General features: G+C 37.1%; 1 protein-coding gene across 3 annotated transcripts in view; it reads right to left on the minus strand.

Annotated features, from left to right (window-relative positions):
* Nucleotides 1-20,019, minus strand: part of ERCC6L2 (ERCC excision repair 6 like 2) — a 106,176-nt gene that overhangs the window by 39,935 nt on the left and 46,222 nt on the right. The window contains exons 18-19 of one of the 3 annotated variants that reach the window (XM_058826652.1): nucleotides 12,360-12,547; nucleotides 9,696-10,847 (exon numbers count right to left, since the gene is read on the minus strand). The exons of the other annotated variants lie outside the window; for them this stretch is intronic. Of the exons in view, the coding sequence (XP_058682635.1) occupies nucleotides 9,914-10,847; nucleotides 12,360-12,547 (1,122 nt within the window). The 3' untranslated portion in view covers nucleotides 9,696-9,913. Of the gene's footprint in view, nucleotides 1-9,695; nucleotides 10,848-12,359; nucleotides 12,548-20,019 lie in introns of those variants that run through there. 3 annotated transcript variants of the gene reach the window in all.

Here is a 20,019-nt window from a genome sequence, read left to right on the forward strand (position 1 = left end):
CCAAATAATTTCAAATTGAATGAATAGTAATATTTTGTTTATTTGTTGTACTTCTTTTCTGCCATGAAATGAACCGTCATTAATTTTGAGTACTGAGATTTATCACAGAACTAGAATTTGCTACAATAGTGCTTTGCTGCTAGACATTTGTAGTAATCCAGAGTAGAGCTTTTTGCTTATTTTAGACAGTGAACCAGCTTGATACAAGGAGTCTTTGGATTAATCTTTCTGGGGCTTATTATATATAATAATTTTACACTACATTTGATTAAAGGAAGGTGAATTGCTGAATAAACTGTGACCAGCAGACCACAGGGGCCTATAAGCAGCACAGGCAGTTCATTTAGTCATTCCCTAGTGCTCTTCCTGGACTGATCAGCCAGCACCTTCACAAACCAGGAACTATAATGATGCCTTTAATGTTAATTAATGTATGACTGCTTAAACTTGTGCAGTTTTTTTCCTCCCTTCCCTTCTTTTGGCTGGTCACAACTGTCGGTTATTCTGCTTAAGTATTAAAAAATGCTTAACTAAATAGGCTGGCTTATTTGCTTTTGCTGATAGTAGCAGTCCACCCACAGAGCTCTTTCAAATTTCTTCAGTGTTTTGGAAACTGGATAAGGGACTTATTCAGTGACGTGCGAGTTCGTCTGAGCCAGGAATGAAGCGTGCATTTCATGAAATGAGAAATAACCTCAGACCACACACAGTGTAATTTCTGAACTCCAGCTTGGGCTCTCTTCCCCTCGTCTCTGTGCATACATACACACACCCCTGCTAAAAAACCAGATGATGACTGACATCCCTAAATCCTTTAAGCATTCTTTTACAGCTAAGAGCAGAGGGAGATTTTTAGAGCTTAGGTGGCTCATTATTAGTAACACACTGATGAAAAAAATGGATTGCTACAGTATGTGCATACCATACCAAAGAAAAATAGCAAAAAGCCTGCACCACCTAAATAATTTGAAGAGGAGAAACTGCTGATGCAAACATATTAAAGCTATTTTTACATTATAGGGAGATGAGAAGTCCTTCCCACAATTTTCCTAGAGACTAATGTTAGTTCTTGTTTAGTTAAACTAAAATCACTGAGTGTTTAAAATATTGTTTTCCACGATAATTATAAAAAGAAATAAATCAGGAAGATAAGTTTACTGCATATTAAAAACTCACTCTTTCCTCTCCTAAGCAGAGGAACTATACTGTATGGCTGTTGAGAACAAAGTACACATGGAAGAGGCAAAGGGCAAACCTTTTCACAGCTGTTACTCCATAGTTTCAATACCCCCTCCTAAGCTTAATGCTTCACAGCCTTACAGCAAATGAGTACACTTAATGATGAGCAATCTGAATCTGAATCTCTGAACAATGAGATAGCCTGGTGGACTCCTGCTCAGATCTCCTTCAATATTTCCTTTATGCTGGACTAAAAGAAATAGCTTTATTGTCTTCAACAGGTAAGGAGTTCTGCATTACAATTGTGGCACCACTGTTCAACTGCCCCTGCAAAGCTTAAAATGGACAAGCAAAGGTGCTTACAGACTGACTCCTGTGCCTCTTCCATTTGCTTTGTACCTGTACTTGATCAGTAATATCATCACGCAACTGAGCCATTGATACTATCTGGTTATGCATACAAATGTACATCTATATTCATATCATACATACTGGTGATACTCCCACCAATAAAGTTTGCACAACATTCTCTGTTACAAGATTAAGTTGTCCATAAATTTGTCAAATTCTAAGTGCTCAAGCTGAAATTCTTCCTGCTGTGTGTCTCCATCAGGCTGAATTTTTCTCATAAGTTTCAACTTAAACAGCTGTTCTGAAAAGGGGACAAAAGGGAATCAATCTCACTTTTCCTCATGTTTTTTCTATAGCCATTTCACTGTGAATCTGTTTTGTTTGCTTGTTTGGGGAGAGATACTGTGGGTGGCAAGAGGGGTTAACTTACTGCAAGTATCATGTCCAGTAATAGCCTTCTGAAAACCTGACAAATTTTGGCCAGGTTCTAAATACTGGGGCTTACCCATACTCCATACAAATCTCCTAGAGAGAAGCAACATTATTTTCTGGACATTCTACTAAAACAAATTACTGCCTTGCCTCATACACCTCCTTCATCACCAGACTACATACATGTCCCTTCTCACAGATGAACTGAGTGACTCTGTGATTATAAAAGGATTTACAGAGCTTTTTGGGTCTTTTCATGCAATTTATTGTACTGGCCCCCAGAAGCTGCTGAGGCACCAGAACTGAGAGCTGAGAAATCCTGATTGTTGTTCCATCAGTACTCATTGATGGTGCCCATGCAGGACACTGAGGAAGCTCATTAGCTTGGAAACAAGCTGTAGAGCTTAGGCTAACAAGAAAGAAATAGAAAGCAGAACAGACTTCCAAGATACAGATGCAACATAGGCAGGGCATAATGATCTATTGTGCTAAATACACAAACACTGTCTCCAGACTGCAGAATAGAACCAAGACTTCACAGATGCCTGCACTCTTTTGTTTTCAACCAGTTTCTGTGACATCTACTAACAACTATATCCTTTCTTCCCCTGACTGGCTAGTCTACAAAAGAGACTGTAACCTAGTGCTATTAACAACTCCAATTGGTCAACTAATTGGAATTGTCATTCCAAATTTTCATAATGATTCACATGGGAATCAATCACTTCTGAGTAAAGGAATACCCTTCTCTTTACAGTTTTATTTGAAAGTTTTCAAAAATCACCTTTTGAGAACTGCACTAGAAATAATAAAGTTATAAAAACTCTCAAAAGCTAGAAAATGACAGCATTACAACTGCTCATGCATTCTGTCATAGTCTTCTACTGTATGCTTAGCAATACTAACTTTTCCCAGAGACATCACCCTCCTTATCTGCAGATTAACACATTTCTAAAGAGATCCCTTTATTTCTTTCCCTTTATAGATTTTCTCCTCTGACTTTCTGAGTACAAATCCAAGGATGAAAAAATCCCAGGTTGCACCACTGATCAGCTGCAGCCTCTGCAGCTGTGAAGCACAGCTGCACAGTGGGCTACCATCTCAGTGCATCCATACCAAGTCACTTGGTAGCTATTATATTTTCTAGTTAGTTCCCAGTTCACAGCCTGTACAAAACCAGAAGATAAAGGCAGACACAGATCACAGACTTCCAATCTGTTATGCTGTAATCGTGCAAAGTTAAAAATGAAAGTTCTCTGCTATCAGGAAGAACAGACTTACTGATGCTTCCCAGAGGTTTTGAAAACACCCACTTCTCATCCCTGAAGGAATAAAACAATAAAAGATAAACTTTTAGTTTAAAAGTGACATGCTTGAAGCATAGCAACTCAGTTACAGAAGATTTTATTGCTCACTCTGGTTCTTAAACACAGTATCTTCTAAAATGCTGGGATTTTGATGGTGAGGAAAGTAAAAGTGTCTTGTTCTATTTTAAAACTCCCTTAAAATTTCTTAAATTGTTTTCTTACCAGGATTTTTTATTTTCAGAGACATCATCCTCAAGACTATCAGGTCACAAATATCTCTTCCCATGGTAGAAGCAAAGAATTCTTGTATGAGATGAAAAACTGTAACCATGCTCAATTTACCGTCACAACCTAAATACCTAAACATGCAAAGTAAACTTTGCAAAAAGGCCTAAACCTTTACCTTTCTTTGGTTAAGGGTGGCAGTTTTGATGCTGGGCATCAGGGTCTCCAGGTCCAAAGAAGTTCCATGTCTTTGGTTTTTTCAGTCACTAGTTAGGTTATTCATTTCACTGGCACACAGGAACATTAATACATAGAATGTTTGAACCAAAGGATAAATGAAAACATTAAAAAGACTCCCACCACTTTAAGTAGCTTTTCTCATTACTAAAGAGGATTATTTAATTATTGAATATTAAATTCCTATTTTAACTTTTTCATTACACAAGCAATAGTAAGTCCAACTTTCACTTTTAAGTGGTTTCCTACCGCTTCTATTTCTTTTAGTGAAATGGAATTTACAAAGATAATTCCTTAACATGTATATCCAGAAATGTTTCAAGAGAAATACCACCATTTAGTCCAAATACATTTTCCTAGACTGAACAGTCTAACAAAATAAGAGACTGCACATTCTCTTCTGCGCAGTTTGAAAAGAATCAAGAGAGATGAATGGCACTGAATTCAGGTATTTCTGATGTTACAGTTTTTCACTGATTTCTTTCTCATCTGCTACGATTTATGAGTTTGACACAGAAGACTATCAGATGTGAAATTACCCAATTACAACAATTTGACAGAACCACAAAATTCTAAATCACTAAATTGTTCTATGTTCCCGAGGTTCAAACAGCAGTATGTCAAATATGAAGGTAAAATACCTAATATTTCTTTTGCTTCAGACATAAAATACTTATTTCATACTATCATAATTTCTTGTACTGCATGCTAGAAGTTGATTATATCGTATAGATAATTTAAAATATAATTCTAATTTATGTATACATAGATATGTATAGTATATAATATAAAGACAGTATATAAGTACATATACATTAAATATATATTATTATCTACCTCTAATGACTAGGACACACAGTAATGTAAAGGAAATGTCCATTACAAAGAACATAGGATGTTCCTTGTCTGTTTTTTCTAAATAGTGCAGAGTGACACTCTGTCAGAAGCAGAATAGAACCTCAACATTTGACTAATAAAAAGTTATTCCTCAATACTCCCACCAAGTATGAGACTCTTAAATTAGAATTAGTATATTGTAATTACAGCAATATATATAATCACGACAGAATAGTGAAAGCAAAGAGGCAAGAAGAGCACAAATGCTTCTAGTTACACTCTATCAAGGGACCAAGCTGGACACAAATGCTCTAGTATATGCATATCGAGGGACCAAGCCAAGCTAATCTGAGTCTGCTGTGAAGGTCAAGAGACAAAAGCACAAAAGAGACGTTTTAAGAAAACAGCTTTCTCAGAGGTAATTAAATTACATTTCAAATCAGACCACAGTATGAAAGTTTTCCTTGCTAAAGAATTATAAACCAGAACAAGCAGGAACTGTCATAGAAGTCCCATTATAGTCTGAATCATGGAAAGGCAAGTGCTGATGACAGTTGTGAGCAGTTACCTCAAACAACATAAATAGACATATGGTATTTGTTTTTAAAGTAGCACAGAATGATTTTCAAGATGATATGGGAGATCATGTTTACATGAGCATTCACATGATAGAAACAACTCAATACAAATAAAAGGGGAATAAAACCCTTCTAGTATAAACAGCTCTGTTGAAGAAAAAAAACAGATTCACTCTGAGGTTAGCTGATATTTGTTTAGCATCCCAGCTATCCCCACTGATTAGTAATTGTCTTCATCGGGTACAGTGTTAGGGACTGAGAATGTTGCTATTAAATATACAAATCAGACATTGTGACACGTTACAACAGACCAATGCAAATTTTAACATAATTAAGCTGTCTTTGTGTATTTTCAGAAAATAATGCTTTAGTGCAATGGGCCTGTTTATGCTCCAACTTGTTCAAATTTCGGGTACCATTTCAATTCAGTCATACTGTGTGCTGCCACAGACACTAGGTCATGTTCTGACCACTCAAATCCATCCTCTCAGCTCTGGCAAACTCGGAGAACAACTGAGACAATCTGTCCTCAAGTATCATGCATATACATCATTCTTACATTCAATTACATCTTTTAGAGCACAATCTTCACTTGGTCTTTGAAAAGGCAATTCAGCTTTCTGATGTCAACTAAAAGGTTAGGATGCCAAGCAAACAACTCTGAAGCCCTCCAACCATCTGTTTAGATGTACTTTCTTCCTCTTTCCAAATTAGCTGTCAGAATCACACACAAGATATAGACTCACAAGTACATTGCTATGATCCACACATGATCTACAGGACAAGAGGCATGCCTCTTAAATGCTCTGAATCACTGCCTACCTCTCTCATCTGCAATCTAGACATCCAATTTCAGCAGCAGAAATTGCATCTCCTTAGCCATCCCTAGCCAATTACTTTTCAGGTACCCTCTCAAGAAAGGTAGGTTCTGACATGATATAAGTGGTCATTACTCTTTTTTTATAGAATGGACCAAGTCAAGATGTACTGAATTGGGGAATGTGCAAAAACAAGGAGAGTATTTCTAACAGTATTACGTCATTTGTTGCATAAGCTGAAAGGTATGCAGTGAACAAGATATGCAGGATACTGCAGGAATGGAAAAATACATAGCAGCAAAGGCAGTTAAATGCTTCCTTGGAAGAACAAAATCCTCTCCTCCTTCTGCAATTGAGATTTCTAAGAAAGTAACTTAAGTAATCTTTTTCTTACATAGTAACATATTATCACCTCTGAACTATCCTGTGATACTTCGATTATGTTATTACCAATCACTCTTTCCTCTTCTTAATACTGGCTTTTATAGCATTAACAGTGTGATGAAGCCATGGCACTGGCATCAGTCTGCCTTCTGGTGCTCACATGACCTGCTAAAGCTGAGTAAATATATCCTTTCAAATGATCTTAATGTGTTGACAAATCCACACCCTGACTTTTCTCAAACAAACTCATTACCTGAAATAATTCAGTCTCCCTCCCTCAGATCAAATATGAAATCTGTGTACCACACAGCTACTGCCAAATGCAGTTCTAAGTAGAGCCCCAGTTTGCAAAACAGCTTATGATCCAAACTACACTGCAAATTAGACTCAGAACACAGTGTCTTTAACTAGGTCTTGTAAGATGGTGGTTGTTGGGATAGCTGCATTTGTTAGCACAGACAGGGCCAAATTTCTTACTATTTCACTGGAAACCTGTTTTTTTTTTTTTTTTTCATGAATTTCCATTGAAGGAAAAACTGAAAATACTGGTACCACCTGCAAGGTCACGGACCCACAGCCAGACTCATAGGAACTCCAAGGAGGAAAAAAACAAAGGGAACTGCAATAAAGAGCAGTAAAATCCACCAAGTAATTTCCATGGGAAAACAATGATACTCCATCTCCTGGATGATTTACATTCAGATCAGGTGACAACCACCATGAAGCTATTTCTTTATGCCAGGAGGCTGTTTTCCTGTAGTCCACATCTCCCTGCATGGAACCCTGTACATAGAAGTATGAACTCCATACTACCATTTTTGTTTTTAAAGCCAAACAAAATGACAACAACAGATTTCTAAGAAGACATAATTGATGTCTTCAGTTCTAATATTTGAAGACTATGTCTCAAAACGCAGGTAAAATTATTTTTTTAATTTGTTCAGATTCATTTTTTAAAATTATACAGGCAACTTCACAACAAAAATATCTTACAGACAGATCCCTAGGGCTCTAAGTTGCAGTATTTATGGCTTAGGTGATATTTCCTTGTAAAATACATTAAATTTGCAGAAAGCTACAGAGTGACACAGATCTTACTTCAAGACATGTTCTCACAGCTCAGTTCAATTGCATGTAACAAATAGACTTCCACAAACATACTGTCAGTATCTGGCAGACGTGAATAAAACATGCACATCTATGGAAGTTTTGACTTATGCATACCTTAAAGGAGAAACATCATTTCCTGATTACTTCAGGAAAATTATGTCAGCTTCATACTTGGGAATCAATGGAAATCTTACCTACCCAAATCTTACCTACCCAAATCAGATTTTGCCCTCTCTAGTATCTACTGATTCACACCATGACTGACAAACAAAGTGCTGTGTTGAAGCCTCCCTTCAGTACCCCAATACCAGCTGAAGTCAACAAGGTTATCTAGCCCCTTCTGGCCCTCAAATGGATGTTATCAGTCCCTCCTTCTGGCCAAAAACAAGGACAGTTTCATCTATGCAACTTTTAGTAGGTTCTTTCCTCTGCTATTCTTGATCATGTCAGATACTAGCACTACACAACCTACAAACTCCCTATAGAGTTTCCCTCCCTACTATCTAACTTCAATTATCTTTGGTGCAACTTAAGCCATTTAACTCCTGTTTTTGCTGTAGACATAAAGGGGTCATTCTCTTACTATCTTTTAATGTATTTGATGACCATATCTTTCATTCCACCAAACTTTCTCTTTCTTGCCTAAGGAGCAGTTTGCCTCTCTAAACATAAGAACTCTACCCTGTAGAGAAAGTCAATACTGATGCCACAAACAGAAGGCCTGAATTTATCTCAGGTTTATTAACATCAACAAGGGTGTCGGTATTCCTTGGCTTAAGATGCCTTCCTTTAGCTGTACATAATTCAAATATATCAATGACTAACAGTTTATAGCTTCTTCTTTTTCGTTCTTAGTTCATACTTTTTGTTGAAAAGCTGTTCCAACTGACCATTATACCATTTGGTATAATAAAGTAGTAAAAGCATAAATTCAGAGTAAGAGAAAGTTAGGGAACACATTAATCTTACTTATGTTAGCTACCTGTAAAACCTTATTAAAACCTTATTAAAAACTTATTAAAAAATAAGCTTTTATTACTTAACATTCATGCAAGATACTCAGCTCCCTCTTTCAGGTATTTAAGTCAGATATCACAATCAGGATTTTAGATGGTTTCCACTTCTAATACGTGCACAATGGTTACCACAGAGACAGAGTGTAGTCTACCACAGCTTCCCATGACCTAAAGCAGAAGCTGCTCCAGATCAAATTTAAGCTCATTTTCCAGTGGGTAGTCTTTCAAACCACAAAAACTATCACCATTCACTGCTGCTGTGCAGGTTCAGTGTCCAGGGTTTTAAAATTTCATAACATTTACCCTTCATAGAAACAATTTACACAGTATACTCAATGTACACCTGTATATTAATGCTTACAAAAACCAAATATTAGGGTTAAGGTTTCCAGAGCAACATGAAGCCCTGCTCTCTTCTAGTTACGTGTTACAAGGTACTCTTCACATGGTCCTATAGCACTGAAAAATGTGACAGACCACTTGGCAAATGAGATATGACACTGAGTATCTTACACCCTTCCAATCCGTGAAGAATAGTTTTAATTTGGAAATTTAATTACATCCAGCATTCCACACGTAAGATAATAACTTGTCAAGATGTTAAAATTCCTTACTCCATATACACTGTATTGTATATTTCCTACACATATAATGTGCTGCATATGCCCTGACAAAGACATGACAGAAGTCTATAAAAATAAAAAAAGGGAGATGAAAGTGTAATGAGATGAAATTTGACACAACATTTAATGAGAAAGATCAAATAAAAAAAACTTGGTCCTTTACATCAACCAAGCTGAGAAACTCACTTTTATAGGACACTATGAAGATTTCAAAGGTCCACAGCTTCAGACACTGAGCAAATCATGGAGGATGGGAATCCGCCAAAAGCTACTGGACACAAAGACATCATCCCTGTCTCAGGAACTCGTCCAGTCTCTACCACCTCAGAAAATATATGCACTATCATTGTTAAATCCTACATTGTTTCTCTACATTGTTATCTCTACATTGTGTTGGGATGACTGACAACATCCAAATTTAAGTAAAGGGAAAAAATTACTTAGTACTTCTATTGAGTCTAGGAATATAATCAGAATTAAAGAAAGCAAAGTGCAATCAGAAAATTCTAAAAATCTTTAATATAAAATCATCATATATTATAGGCTACAATATATAGTACATATTCATGACTATGTACATAGTATATACATAACTTATGTACTATATATTAACCTGCATATGTAATTTCATTCATAATCACACTTGTAAAATGTAATTCTGTATCACTATAAATAGGAATTAATCATTTTACCTTTGATTTCATGGAATTACCATGTTTTGTGGCATAGTGCTGTCAAATAAAATAGTTATAGTGTAACTTCCATAGAAAACTTCCATTTTACTACATTACAAGATTTAGTAGTGGGTGGTTCATCTCAATCATCTGCACTGTATTTTTTCCACAAAAAAGTTTCATTTCTTTTCCAAAGAGAACTTTCACACACTTCTCTCTCCCCTGTCACTGTGGAATGAGGGACTCTTTCACAAAGCTTCTCTATGACTGTTATATCTGTGAGCTTTCTGAGGCTCTCCTCATTCTGTTCATTCAGCATATCCCAGAAATCTTTTGGTCTCCCCTTTGATTTTTCTGCTTGTCCTGAAGAGAATCTTTTTGGTGATCCTGTAGATACCTTTCCATCATTTCTGAATATTTCATCAAGAATAGAAGTATCTCCAAGTAAGTCCATAAAATAATTTTTCTTGCAAATCTGAGCTTTTCTCTCTACATTTTCTGACTGAGACAGGGATCTCTTTTTTGGCAGCTGTGTTCCTTCTGAGTCTTGCTGTCCTTCACAACTTTTTACAGGCAGCACCTCAATTATTTCTGATTTACTGCTTAATGAGCCAGATGCCATAAAATCCTTGAATGCCTGACTGTTTCTTCTTTGGTTATGTTGAGTAGCAACACTGGGTGATTGTTTATATTTTGTATCAACAAACATATCTTGCAAGTAGGAGTCCTTGTGAAGCTGTTCTGCTTCTCCTTTATGGCTCTCCTGGGTCTGTGTTTCTGTAGTTCCACTCAAAAGTAGTGTGTTAGCTGATGAAGGTCTAGACTTAGATCGTCCAAAATTAACAATGGATTTTCTTTTTCTGGAGTGTGTTGTACCAAGTTCTCTTTCCTCACAGTTATGTGAAGTTTCTGTAGGTATTTCAAGTGAGAAGAAAGATTCCATGTCTGGATGCTTGGAAACATAGAAGTCCTTCAACATCTTCTGCCTGGTTTCTGATGTAGCTTTTGCAATACGTTCTGCAAGGTCTTTCACTGATTTCACATTGAAGTGGGATACCATTTCCTCAAATTGTCTCCTGTAATTATCAAGAAGGAAAAATGTGTTATCCTTAACTAGGGGGTGGGGGAAATGGGGAGGAAATAGTTCCAAGTCCTTTTAAAGAAGAGTTGCTAAACAAAAATTGGATAAATGCATGCACAGGAGACAAGCACTGTCCATGCCATCCTACCCAGTGAATTACAGAATATTTTTTTCTGCTAAGAAGCCAAGCTCTAATTAAAATAGATCACTCTAGTTGAGTTAGCCCTAGTCTGAGGTCAGGGAACCTTACTGGAAGGCTGGAGAGGTAGGTTTACAATCCCATGCTGGAGAAAGGATATGAAACATGTAGCCTTTCTTGTATGAGGGCTCCAAAAGGCAGCAAGATTTAACCCTGTTTGCCTCAAATACCACTTGATTGGCTAGCTCCAATTATTTGAGTGTGGTGACTGCAGTTGGCTTCCCACTCTGCCTTGCAATTACAACAAACTGAGGCATATAATCATCCTCATTCACTCTGGCACGTCCACATGTACTACAAAGTCTAAATGCATGCCAGGCGCTAACAGATAACCTGCTCAATGCTCAAGAGTGAATTGTTTAAGCTTTTTACTAGGTATGACTTTAGGATCTTGGAATAACAGCCTTAGTTACTTCACTGGCTTTGAAAATATTACCTCAGTAAACTTCTCATAAGTAATTATGATTTTGAACATTTTTAGAATGAAGAGCTCCCCTTCACCTGCCTCACAAATATATTTTTTTCCATGTCTATAACAGTAAACAAACCTGACAATTACTGGCACTTCGACAATAACAGGATGGGTAACTGAGGCCAGCTTGTCTCAAGGCAAATTGAAAATATATACCAAATACTTATTCTGTACGTTTGCCTAGCTAGCTACAGCCTTCCACTTTCTATTTCCACAAACCACCAAGCTATTTTTCTTGAACCTCTATCTACATAACAAAAGAATTTAATATTCATACTAATAATAGCAATAATGTAGGAAAAAGGAAAACAAGGAAACAAGGAAAAAAATTATTAACCCTCCAAAAATAACGGGGGCGGGGAGGGGAGGGGGGAAGCCTTAAAAGAGATATAGAAAAATACTGAGCACTACGCTAAAAAAGAAACATGAAGCCCAGGTTTTTTAACCACCATTCAGTGAAAGTGATGACATCTGGGCAAAATCAGTAGGCAGTTAGAAGATAACATTATAAAATGCTCTATACAGTTTAAACACTGTTTTGTGGTAGCCTATGATGCACATACTACAAACACTCATGGTGATGACTTCTACACAGTTATGTAATATATGACCATTGAATCAACATGTGTAAGTAAGTTTTAGGTTCAATTAATTTTATTAATCAATTACAGTACTCATATTGTAGAGCGAGTCAAAGTTTCCCACTACTCTCACTCTTGCCATAGAATATAACAGTATTCCCTGAGTAGGGTCAAAACAAAGACAAATGCAACTACTCAAAGGTACGTTTGTTTCAATGTTAAAATTTTACTTCCAAATCACCAAAAAAATCTCACCTGCGTATTCCTTTGGGTGTCTTTCCAATCAAGAAGGTGGTTGAACCTACTCTGTGTACTTTTTTGCTTCTCTGGGTCACAGGATGTATAACATACAGATGATGCTGCTTACTGTTTGTCAACATTTCTTGCCTTTCCTTAACAACTTTCTTCTCTGAAGTATTGTCTTCTGGGACTTCATAATTTTTCTAGTAAAATAAGACATTGAAATCATTACAACAGCTGTGCCTCTGATGTAATAATGTACCCAACTGCTTCCAATTCTGTCCCTTGTAACTAGTATTACTGGGCTATTGATTAAACACTAGGATTGGGATTCAGAGCTGAAATGCAGACTCCCTTTTCAGTTGCAAAGTTCAAGGGACATTGAAGGGAAGTCTTGGTTCTCTGACATCTTGCACTAAAATATGATCCTCTTTAAACCTGAGTTATTGTCATGGGGTAGCTTTACCTTTAAGGTAGTTTTGAGACCTAAGGAAGTTGAAACTACTGGTGGCTGATGGGAGTTTTTTCTCCTGACCAATTATCAATCATTTCTAAAATTGACAGCAGTTTTTGACCATTAGAAAGTGAATTCAACCTGTGAACACTCTCTTAGGAAGTACAGGCAGAGCTCTCTTGTCCTCTTTTGTTTCCGGCTTTTGAGAAGGTAACAAGGCTCTGTCCCAGCTTCCTGCATTCCTCCCCCTCCCCCCTCTCTCAGCTGGACAAGGCTGCAGAGGACAAGAGGGAAGGCGGGGGGCGGGGGCGGAAAGGAAAGCAGAGCTGGCAGCCTGGTTTAGTTTTTCAGTTTCCGCTGCTGGACTGAAACCTGACACCATGAACTCTTACAGCTTTTCTAAAGCTTTTAATTCTTTTACTACCTGGATAAACGTACAGATTACTCCTTTTTCTCAGAAAGACAGAGAAAGAGAGACAATCAACATGAAGAAGACATCATAGAACCACCAAAAACAGTGAGGAAAAGAGTTAAGTTTTAAATAAGAGAGAGAGAATAAGAAGATGCTTTACAGCTGAAATATCTTTCTGTTAAAGCTATGGAGATGGACAATAGTAGTTTAAAAAGACTCCTTTAATTCATGACTAGAGTATTGGGAGGAATAGAGTATTCAAAGTGTGGATTTTGAGCAAAAGAGAGAGTACTTGTGATACTGTGGGTTGCTGGAATTGAGTAGAGTGAAAATTTTGAAGCCTAGAGGGCAAAGAGAAAAATGTTTTCCAGGAAACCTCTCTGAGACTGATGAAGAAGACTTTTGCCTTTGAATGACTTATCCTTAAAATGAAATCCCTAAACTCATGGCCCATACACACCTCAGAGTAGTGTGAAATGGGAAGAGAAGAACTGATGACAGATTTCTGGGCAGCTGACATCAGAGCAATAGAAAACTATAAGAGAAAGCGTTTTCTTGTGAGAAACTCCATAAGTTAGCAGAAAGAGACTTCTGTTTCTCTACAAAGACTGATGAAAAGACTCTAACAAGAATTGGGACTGTTTTAAACACCAAAGTTCTAAAGTTTTTTGTCTCTATGTTGTCATGTGTACAAAGAAATAGTCAAGTGGTGGGAGATAAAAAGGTTTTCTGGAAGTTTATTCTAGTGTTCTTATTCTTGTAGTTTGTTAATAAACTGTCTTTATTCCTTTTAAGTTTTAAGCCTGTTTTGCTCTTGTTCTAATCCATATCTCACAGCAAGAAATAAGTGATTTTTTTAGTTACTAGTTTAAAACCACGACAGTTATTTTTCTGAAATTCTCACAAATTCTCACAAAAATTTCCCCTTTGCCAAAACATAGCTACCTACTGATATCCTCAGTCTTCCTACTAACACTACTTCAGAGATGAAATCACAAATTGCATTCACACCTTGTCATGTGCTGTTCAAAATCTGGTTTCAGATTTACACTGTTTCTTCCCAATGTTCTTCTACTTGATCCATATCTATTTCCTTTACTTTCATGGACTGCTCACAAAGTTATTGAGCTTTAGGATCTCACATGTGATCTGACCCCACTACTTTGCTAAATAACCTCAAACTAGCATACAGAGAGACATGTTAATACTACAGAACCTACAGGAATAAATTTTCACTTTAATGTGAAAATGCACAGCTCCAAAGATTAAAATTTTACTTCACCATTCTTCACCATGTATTACTCTACACAATACTGAAACCCCAACCCAAGCAAGATAAAACCCTATTCTCCCAATAATAGTGTAATTTTAGTAAAAAAAAAAAAAAAAAAATTTAGTTAGTAGATGTAGATTGTAGATTACCTACAGCATCAATATTGTACAGTTCTTTTGCTGGTTCTGTATACATTTGTTAACTTTCTTATTTTTATTTTTTTTTAAATATGCATGGGTAATACAGGATTTTACTTGGAAAAAGAAGAAAGCAATCATAGTTTAAAAAAACATTTACTTTTATAGATTTTTTGCATGACAAATAGTATTCTGATCTCACTATGGTAAGAGCCTATTTTTCACTCTGTTAAGAAATCATGCCTATATAATTTAATTCAAGAAAGTATAATTTGAATAGAATACAAGACTAACCATGTCAATGCCTGTCTTAAAGTTATGTTAAACCTCCTTAAATGTGCATCGATCTACCTCTCATTAAACGAAACCAAAGTATAAGAGGCAGTAATACTTTGGTTTATACATTTGTTCAAATACAGAAGATTTTTAATATCTTCGGGAAAAATGCCAAATGCTGTAAACACACTGAAAGTAATAAAATTGCTTGTCTTTGCAGGAAACCACATTTAATGTTAGATGTATTGCTAATTGCATATAAATGCACAAAAAGCCATATTTAGTTCTGGAAGCATAAAATTTTAGGTACACTGCACCACCCAAAAAAACAACACAAAAATACCTCCAAATACATTTGAAGAGCGTCTCTTCTTCTACTTAAATGAGTTGTTTAAAGGTGAGTTTTTTTTCTCATGACAAAAAATGTTACTGTTGATGACTTAAGTTTTAGCTTTCATATTTTTCATGTTCTGTGCTGCCTAGGTGTGTAGTTTTGAGTTTCATATTAAGTGTTAGTGAGCTCTCTTTACAGAGTAGGTAAACAAAACAATTCCTTTTCTAGCTTTATACCAAGGATAATTGTTACAAGTTTCAGGCCCAAAAGCATAAACAATGCTGGACTGAAGACAGAGAACAAGAAGGATGGGGCTTCATAACCTGAAGCTGTGACTGGACAATTAACCCTGATATGCAGAATAACCAAAACTTATAAGAAGGTGAGACCTCGTGGCCAGTCATCCATTTTGTGACCATTTTAGGTCCATCTTGGGTGTAGCCCTGGCCTGGCCTTGTACTGCCCAAGGTGTACCCTGTAAGGCTTTTCAGTAAATAACTACTTCATTCTTAACTCTGTCTTGCCTCTGTTCTAGGTCAGCCTTCTCAAGGCATCACTGTAAAAAAAGTTATTGCAAGAACTACAGGAGCTAATTCCAGTGAAAGTCTGCAGCCATTGCGAGTTACTCCTGAAAAACTTCCCAGCTCCCCAGAGCAAAGGCAATTGGTTACATGATACACAGGCTAAAACACAACAAATGACTCCACTGAACTGGTGAATGTTTTAAAAAGCCCAACACCCAGTGCCTAAATCCAGGAACTTCTATTTTTAAAGAATAAACATTTTTTAAACAAACCTAAAACACTTAGGTTTTTTTAGATGTCTCCATGTTAAAGGTCAAATCTGATGTTTATTACTCTGAATGATACAATGGATGACAGGGTCTATGTACAAGTAAAATCTGCAAAATGAGATTAAAATATTCTATCTTTCTGTTAGCATTACAAAAAAAATGAAAACTTCAGTCAATATTCCAGTACTGCCAACATTCTACACTATTTTGCTCTCTTTTGAATTTGACTTCCTGTACTGCTCTTCTGAATTAATTCCTCTCATGGCCAGTATCTTTCCAATTATCTTTCAATATTTGCCCTCTAACTCACTGATCTAATAAAAATTTATTTTCAACAGCTTTCTATATTTTTCTCAAAGCCCTGTCACAGACAAATTACTGTGTCCACACTCCTTGCTTCTACACGAAATGCCATGTTGACTGCATAATGCTGGTCATGTTTGCACAAATTATCTATCACACTCATCACATTCATAAGACAATCTCACAAAGCAAGACTGAAATTAAGAAAACTTGATTCACCTATAAGCCTCTGACTCTCGTTCTTCTACAGACACTAGCACATTTAATCTGTTTATATTATTGAATGTCACACTCTGTATCACATTCAATATGTCCTATTTGGATATTGTATGATAGAATAATAAAGGAAACAAAAATCCTTCACTGTAAGCTACAGCATACAGTGTCTGCTGTATATTAAAAATATTTACAGAGAGAATGACAGCAATCAGGAAAGTCTTTACTAAATATTTAAATACAGTGAACACAATAGGCCTTTGCAGTGCATTTTATAAAATTTCTAATCATCAAATTTCTAATCATCAAAAATCAAAGTGGAGAAGTTTCATTTAAACTTGACCAATACTTGTTGGACATCTGAAAAATTATGTTTGTCTATACTGAATTATCTTTAACACTATTATACATTTCTGTTTCCACAAACTTGATGGGGAAGGGTAGGAGATGCAGCAAAATAAATACATTGACATCAAAGATAAAATATTTTGATTGAATTACTGAATGCAATATTTTTACTACTTTTTTAAACTTTGTGCACTTCCATTATATCAAGAAAACTTTCACAGCAAGTTCAAAAGAAATACACACTTTAAGGCATACATATAAGATAAAGACCATATAAGTGGTTTAGCAGAAGGCAATGTTTTTTAATTGAAGAACTTAAGTGAGAAAAAGTTGCACTCCAGAAAAATCCCACTAAATGCAAACAAAAAGTTAATTGAAAGTACAGTAAAATTAAATTACGAAGTGCTATTTCGAACTATGGAAAAAACCACAAAATTGTAGCCAGTTCTTCCTGTCTTATCCTTGTTTTCTTCTCCTATTCCCCCCTAATCTACCACACTTACTCTTAAGAATCTTTTCATATACTGCAATGGGAAAGAAGACAGATAAGTACTTGTGCATAAAATGGTTTCTACGGTATTCAGAAAATTCAGGGATTCTTAACTACAACTGAAAAATACCTCAAAGAAAGCATTTACTGACACCTTTCATTTAGGCTATGTAGTTTCAATCCCTTCTTCTTTCATCATGTAGTTCTCTTACTCTTGAAAATATATATTGAGTTTTGCATACCAATAATGAGTTTTGATTTCTTTCAATTATATATTACCTAAGAGGATGCAGCAATCAAGAATCTAGCAAAAATACTAGACTATGTATGCACATTTAGTGTCACACAATCCATTTATGGGTAACACTCTTCAAGAAGAATGAACACAGGCATAAAGCAAACATTTAGGTGTTGCAACACAGCAGGAATTTCTACTTCAAGATTCCATCTTGAATCTACAACTCTTGGATCTGTTAGCTCTGTATGGCAATCTGTCTCCTGCTGCCTAGTTACAGCAGTTATTTAAAAACAATATACACCTAGCAAACCCCATTTTTGTCTATCTTTGACAGTACAAAACTTCAGTACCTGTCCTTCTTGTATCAGGCATAAAGAGGCAGCTCTATACTCTGGAGCAATGAATGCTAGTGCATGTATATGCATCATCAGACATGACTGAGATGACTGGACATCTTAAGCCAGTAACTTCCCTTTCTATAGTCCCTTCAAGCAAGGCAAAGGACCACGTTTCACTTTTTGAAATACAGCAAGATGAAAAGGCACAGCAGAGTAAGTGACCAGAAGCTGGGAGTAGGATGAGTAGAGAAGAATCTCTGAGAGATTCAGGGATACTTGTTTTTCAAGCTGTCTCATATCTGTGGCAATTCGATAAGAAACCGGACTAACCAGAGAATAATGAACGTCCTTCAGAAGCCTGAATCTGAAGCTGAAACTAGATGGCCGGGCCCAGAGAATGGTGGTGAACGGTGCTGCATCCAGCTGGTGGCCAGTCACCAGTGGTGTCCCTCAGGGGTCTGTGCTGGGGCCAGCTCTGTTCAATATTTTTATTGACAACATGGATGAGGGAATTGAGTCCTCCATTAGTAAATTTGCAGATGACACTACACTGGGAGCCTGTATTGATCTGTTGGAAGGGAGGAGGCTCTGCAGAGCCCTGGAACAGTTGGATGGATGGGCAGAGTCCAATGGGATGACGTTTACTAAGTCCAAGTGCCAGCGTGGCTGGACAGTGCCCAGACAGAAAGGGACCTGGGGGTACTGGGGACAGCCAGCTGGACATGAGCCAGCAGTGTCTCCTGGTGCCCAAGAAGGCCAATGGCATCCTGGCCTGTACCAGGACTGGTGTGGCCAGCAGGAGCAGGGAGGTCATTCTCCCCCTGAACTCGGCACTGGTGAGGCTGTGTGGTGAGAACCTCGAGTGCTGTGTCCAGCTCTGGGCCCTCAGTTCAGGAGGGACGTTGAGACGCTTGAGCGCGTCCAGAGGAGGCAACGAGGCTGGTGAGGGGCTTGGAACACAAACCCTGTGGGGGATGGCTGAGGGAGCTGGGGTTGTTTAGCCTGGAGAAAATGAGACTCAGGGGTGACCTCATCACTCTCTACAACTTCCTGAAAGGTGTTTGCAGTCTGGTGGGGGTTGGTCTCTTTCTCCAGGCAGCAACTGACAGAACAAGAGGACACCATCTCAAGCTGCACCAAGGGAAATATGGCTGGATATTAGGAGAAAGTTTTTTTTATGGAAACAGTGATAAAGTACTGGAATGGTCTGCCCAGGGAAGTGGTGGAGTCAGCATCCCTGGATATATTTAAAAAAAGACTGGATGTGGCACTCAGTGCCATGGTTTAGCTGAGGTGTTAGGGCTGGGTTGGACTTGATGATCTTGAAGGTCTCTTCCAACCTAGTGATTCTGTGATTTATTATGGATCCAAATTACTTCTCCAAAATATTTTGCCAACATCAAGAGACCAGTAAAATTAAAGCTGATAAAATTCCATTAATTTTAGAGGAATATGCAGTCATTTCCCCATGTATGTCACATGTAGCTTTACTGCATAAACAAACTGAGACAAGGACCTTACATAAACTCTAATCTTTTGCTTGGTACTGGAGAATTGACTACTATATCACTTGAGAACAGACTGAATCCTTTCTATTTCACATTACTTCTGAGTCTGTATCTTCTACAATCAGGTAACAGAGCAAGAATTTTTCATCAGGAGCAATCTTACTAAAGCTTTTGAACCTTTACCTGAAGTAACTCCTGCAAGACATACCATTGTTTTTCACCGAAAAGCTGACCTTGAATCAATAGTTATTACTACTGGTGAGAATGAGAGGAAATACTCAGTCTATCTAAGAACTCAAAGCTTAAGGTAATTGCTTGTTCCAGCAGAAGCTGTGGACTTGCACCCATCTTCCTTCACCCTCTCATCCTTTTGTCAAAAGAGCAGCAAAACCAAAGGTGATGCACGTCATAATGAAAACTCCACTACAAGCTTAAAAGAACACCACATATTACCCACTGCATTATGAAAACATAGCCAAAAATGTAATAGTGGAATGGCTAACTCCATTGCAAACTGAACCAGTAAACTCAACAAAGCAGTATTACAAGCAAATC

The sequence above is a fragment of the Poecile atricapillus genome, chromosome Z (assembly GCF_030490865.1).
Source record: "Poecile atricapillus isolate bPoeAtr1 chromosome Z, bPoeAtr1.hap1, whole genome shotgun sequence".
In the NCBI taxonomy this organism is placed as follows: Eukaryota; Metazoa; Chordata; class Aves; order Passeriformes; family Paridae; genus Poecile; species Poecile atricapillus.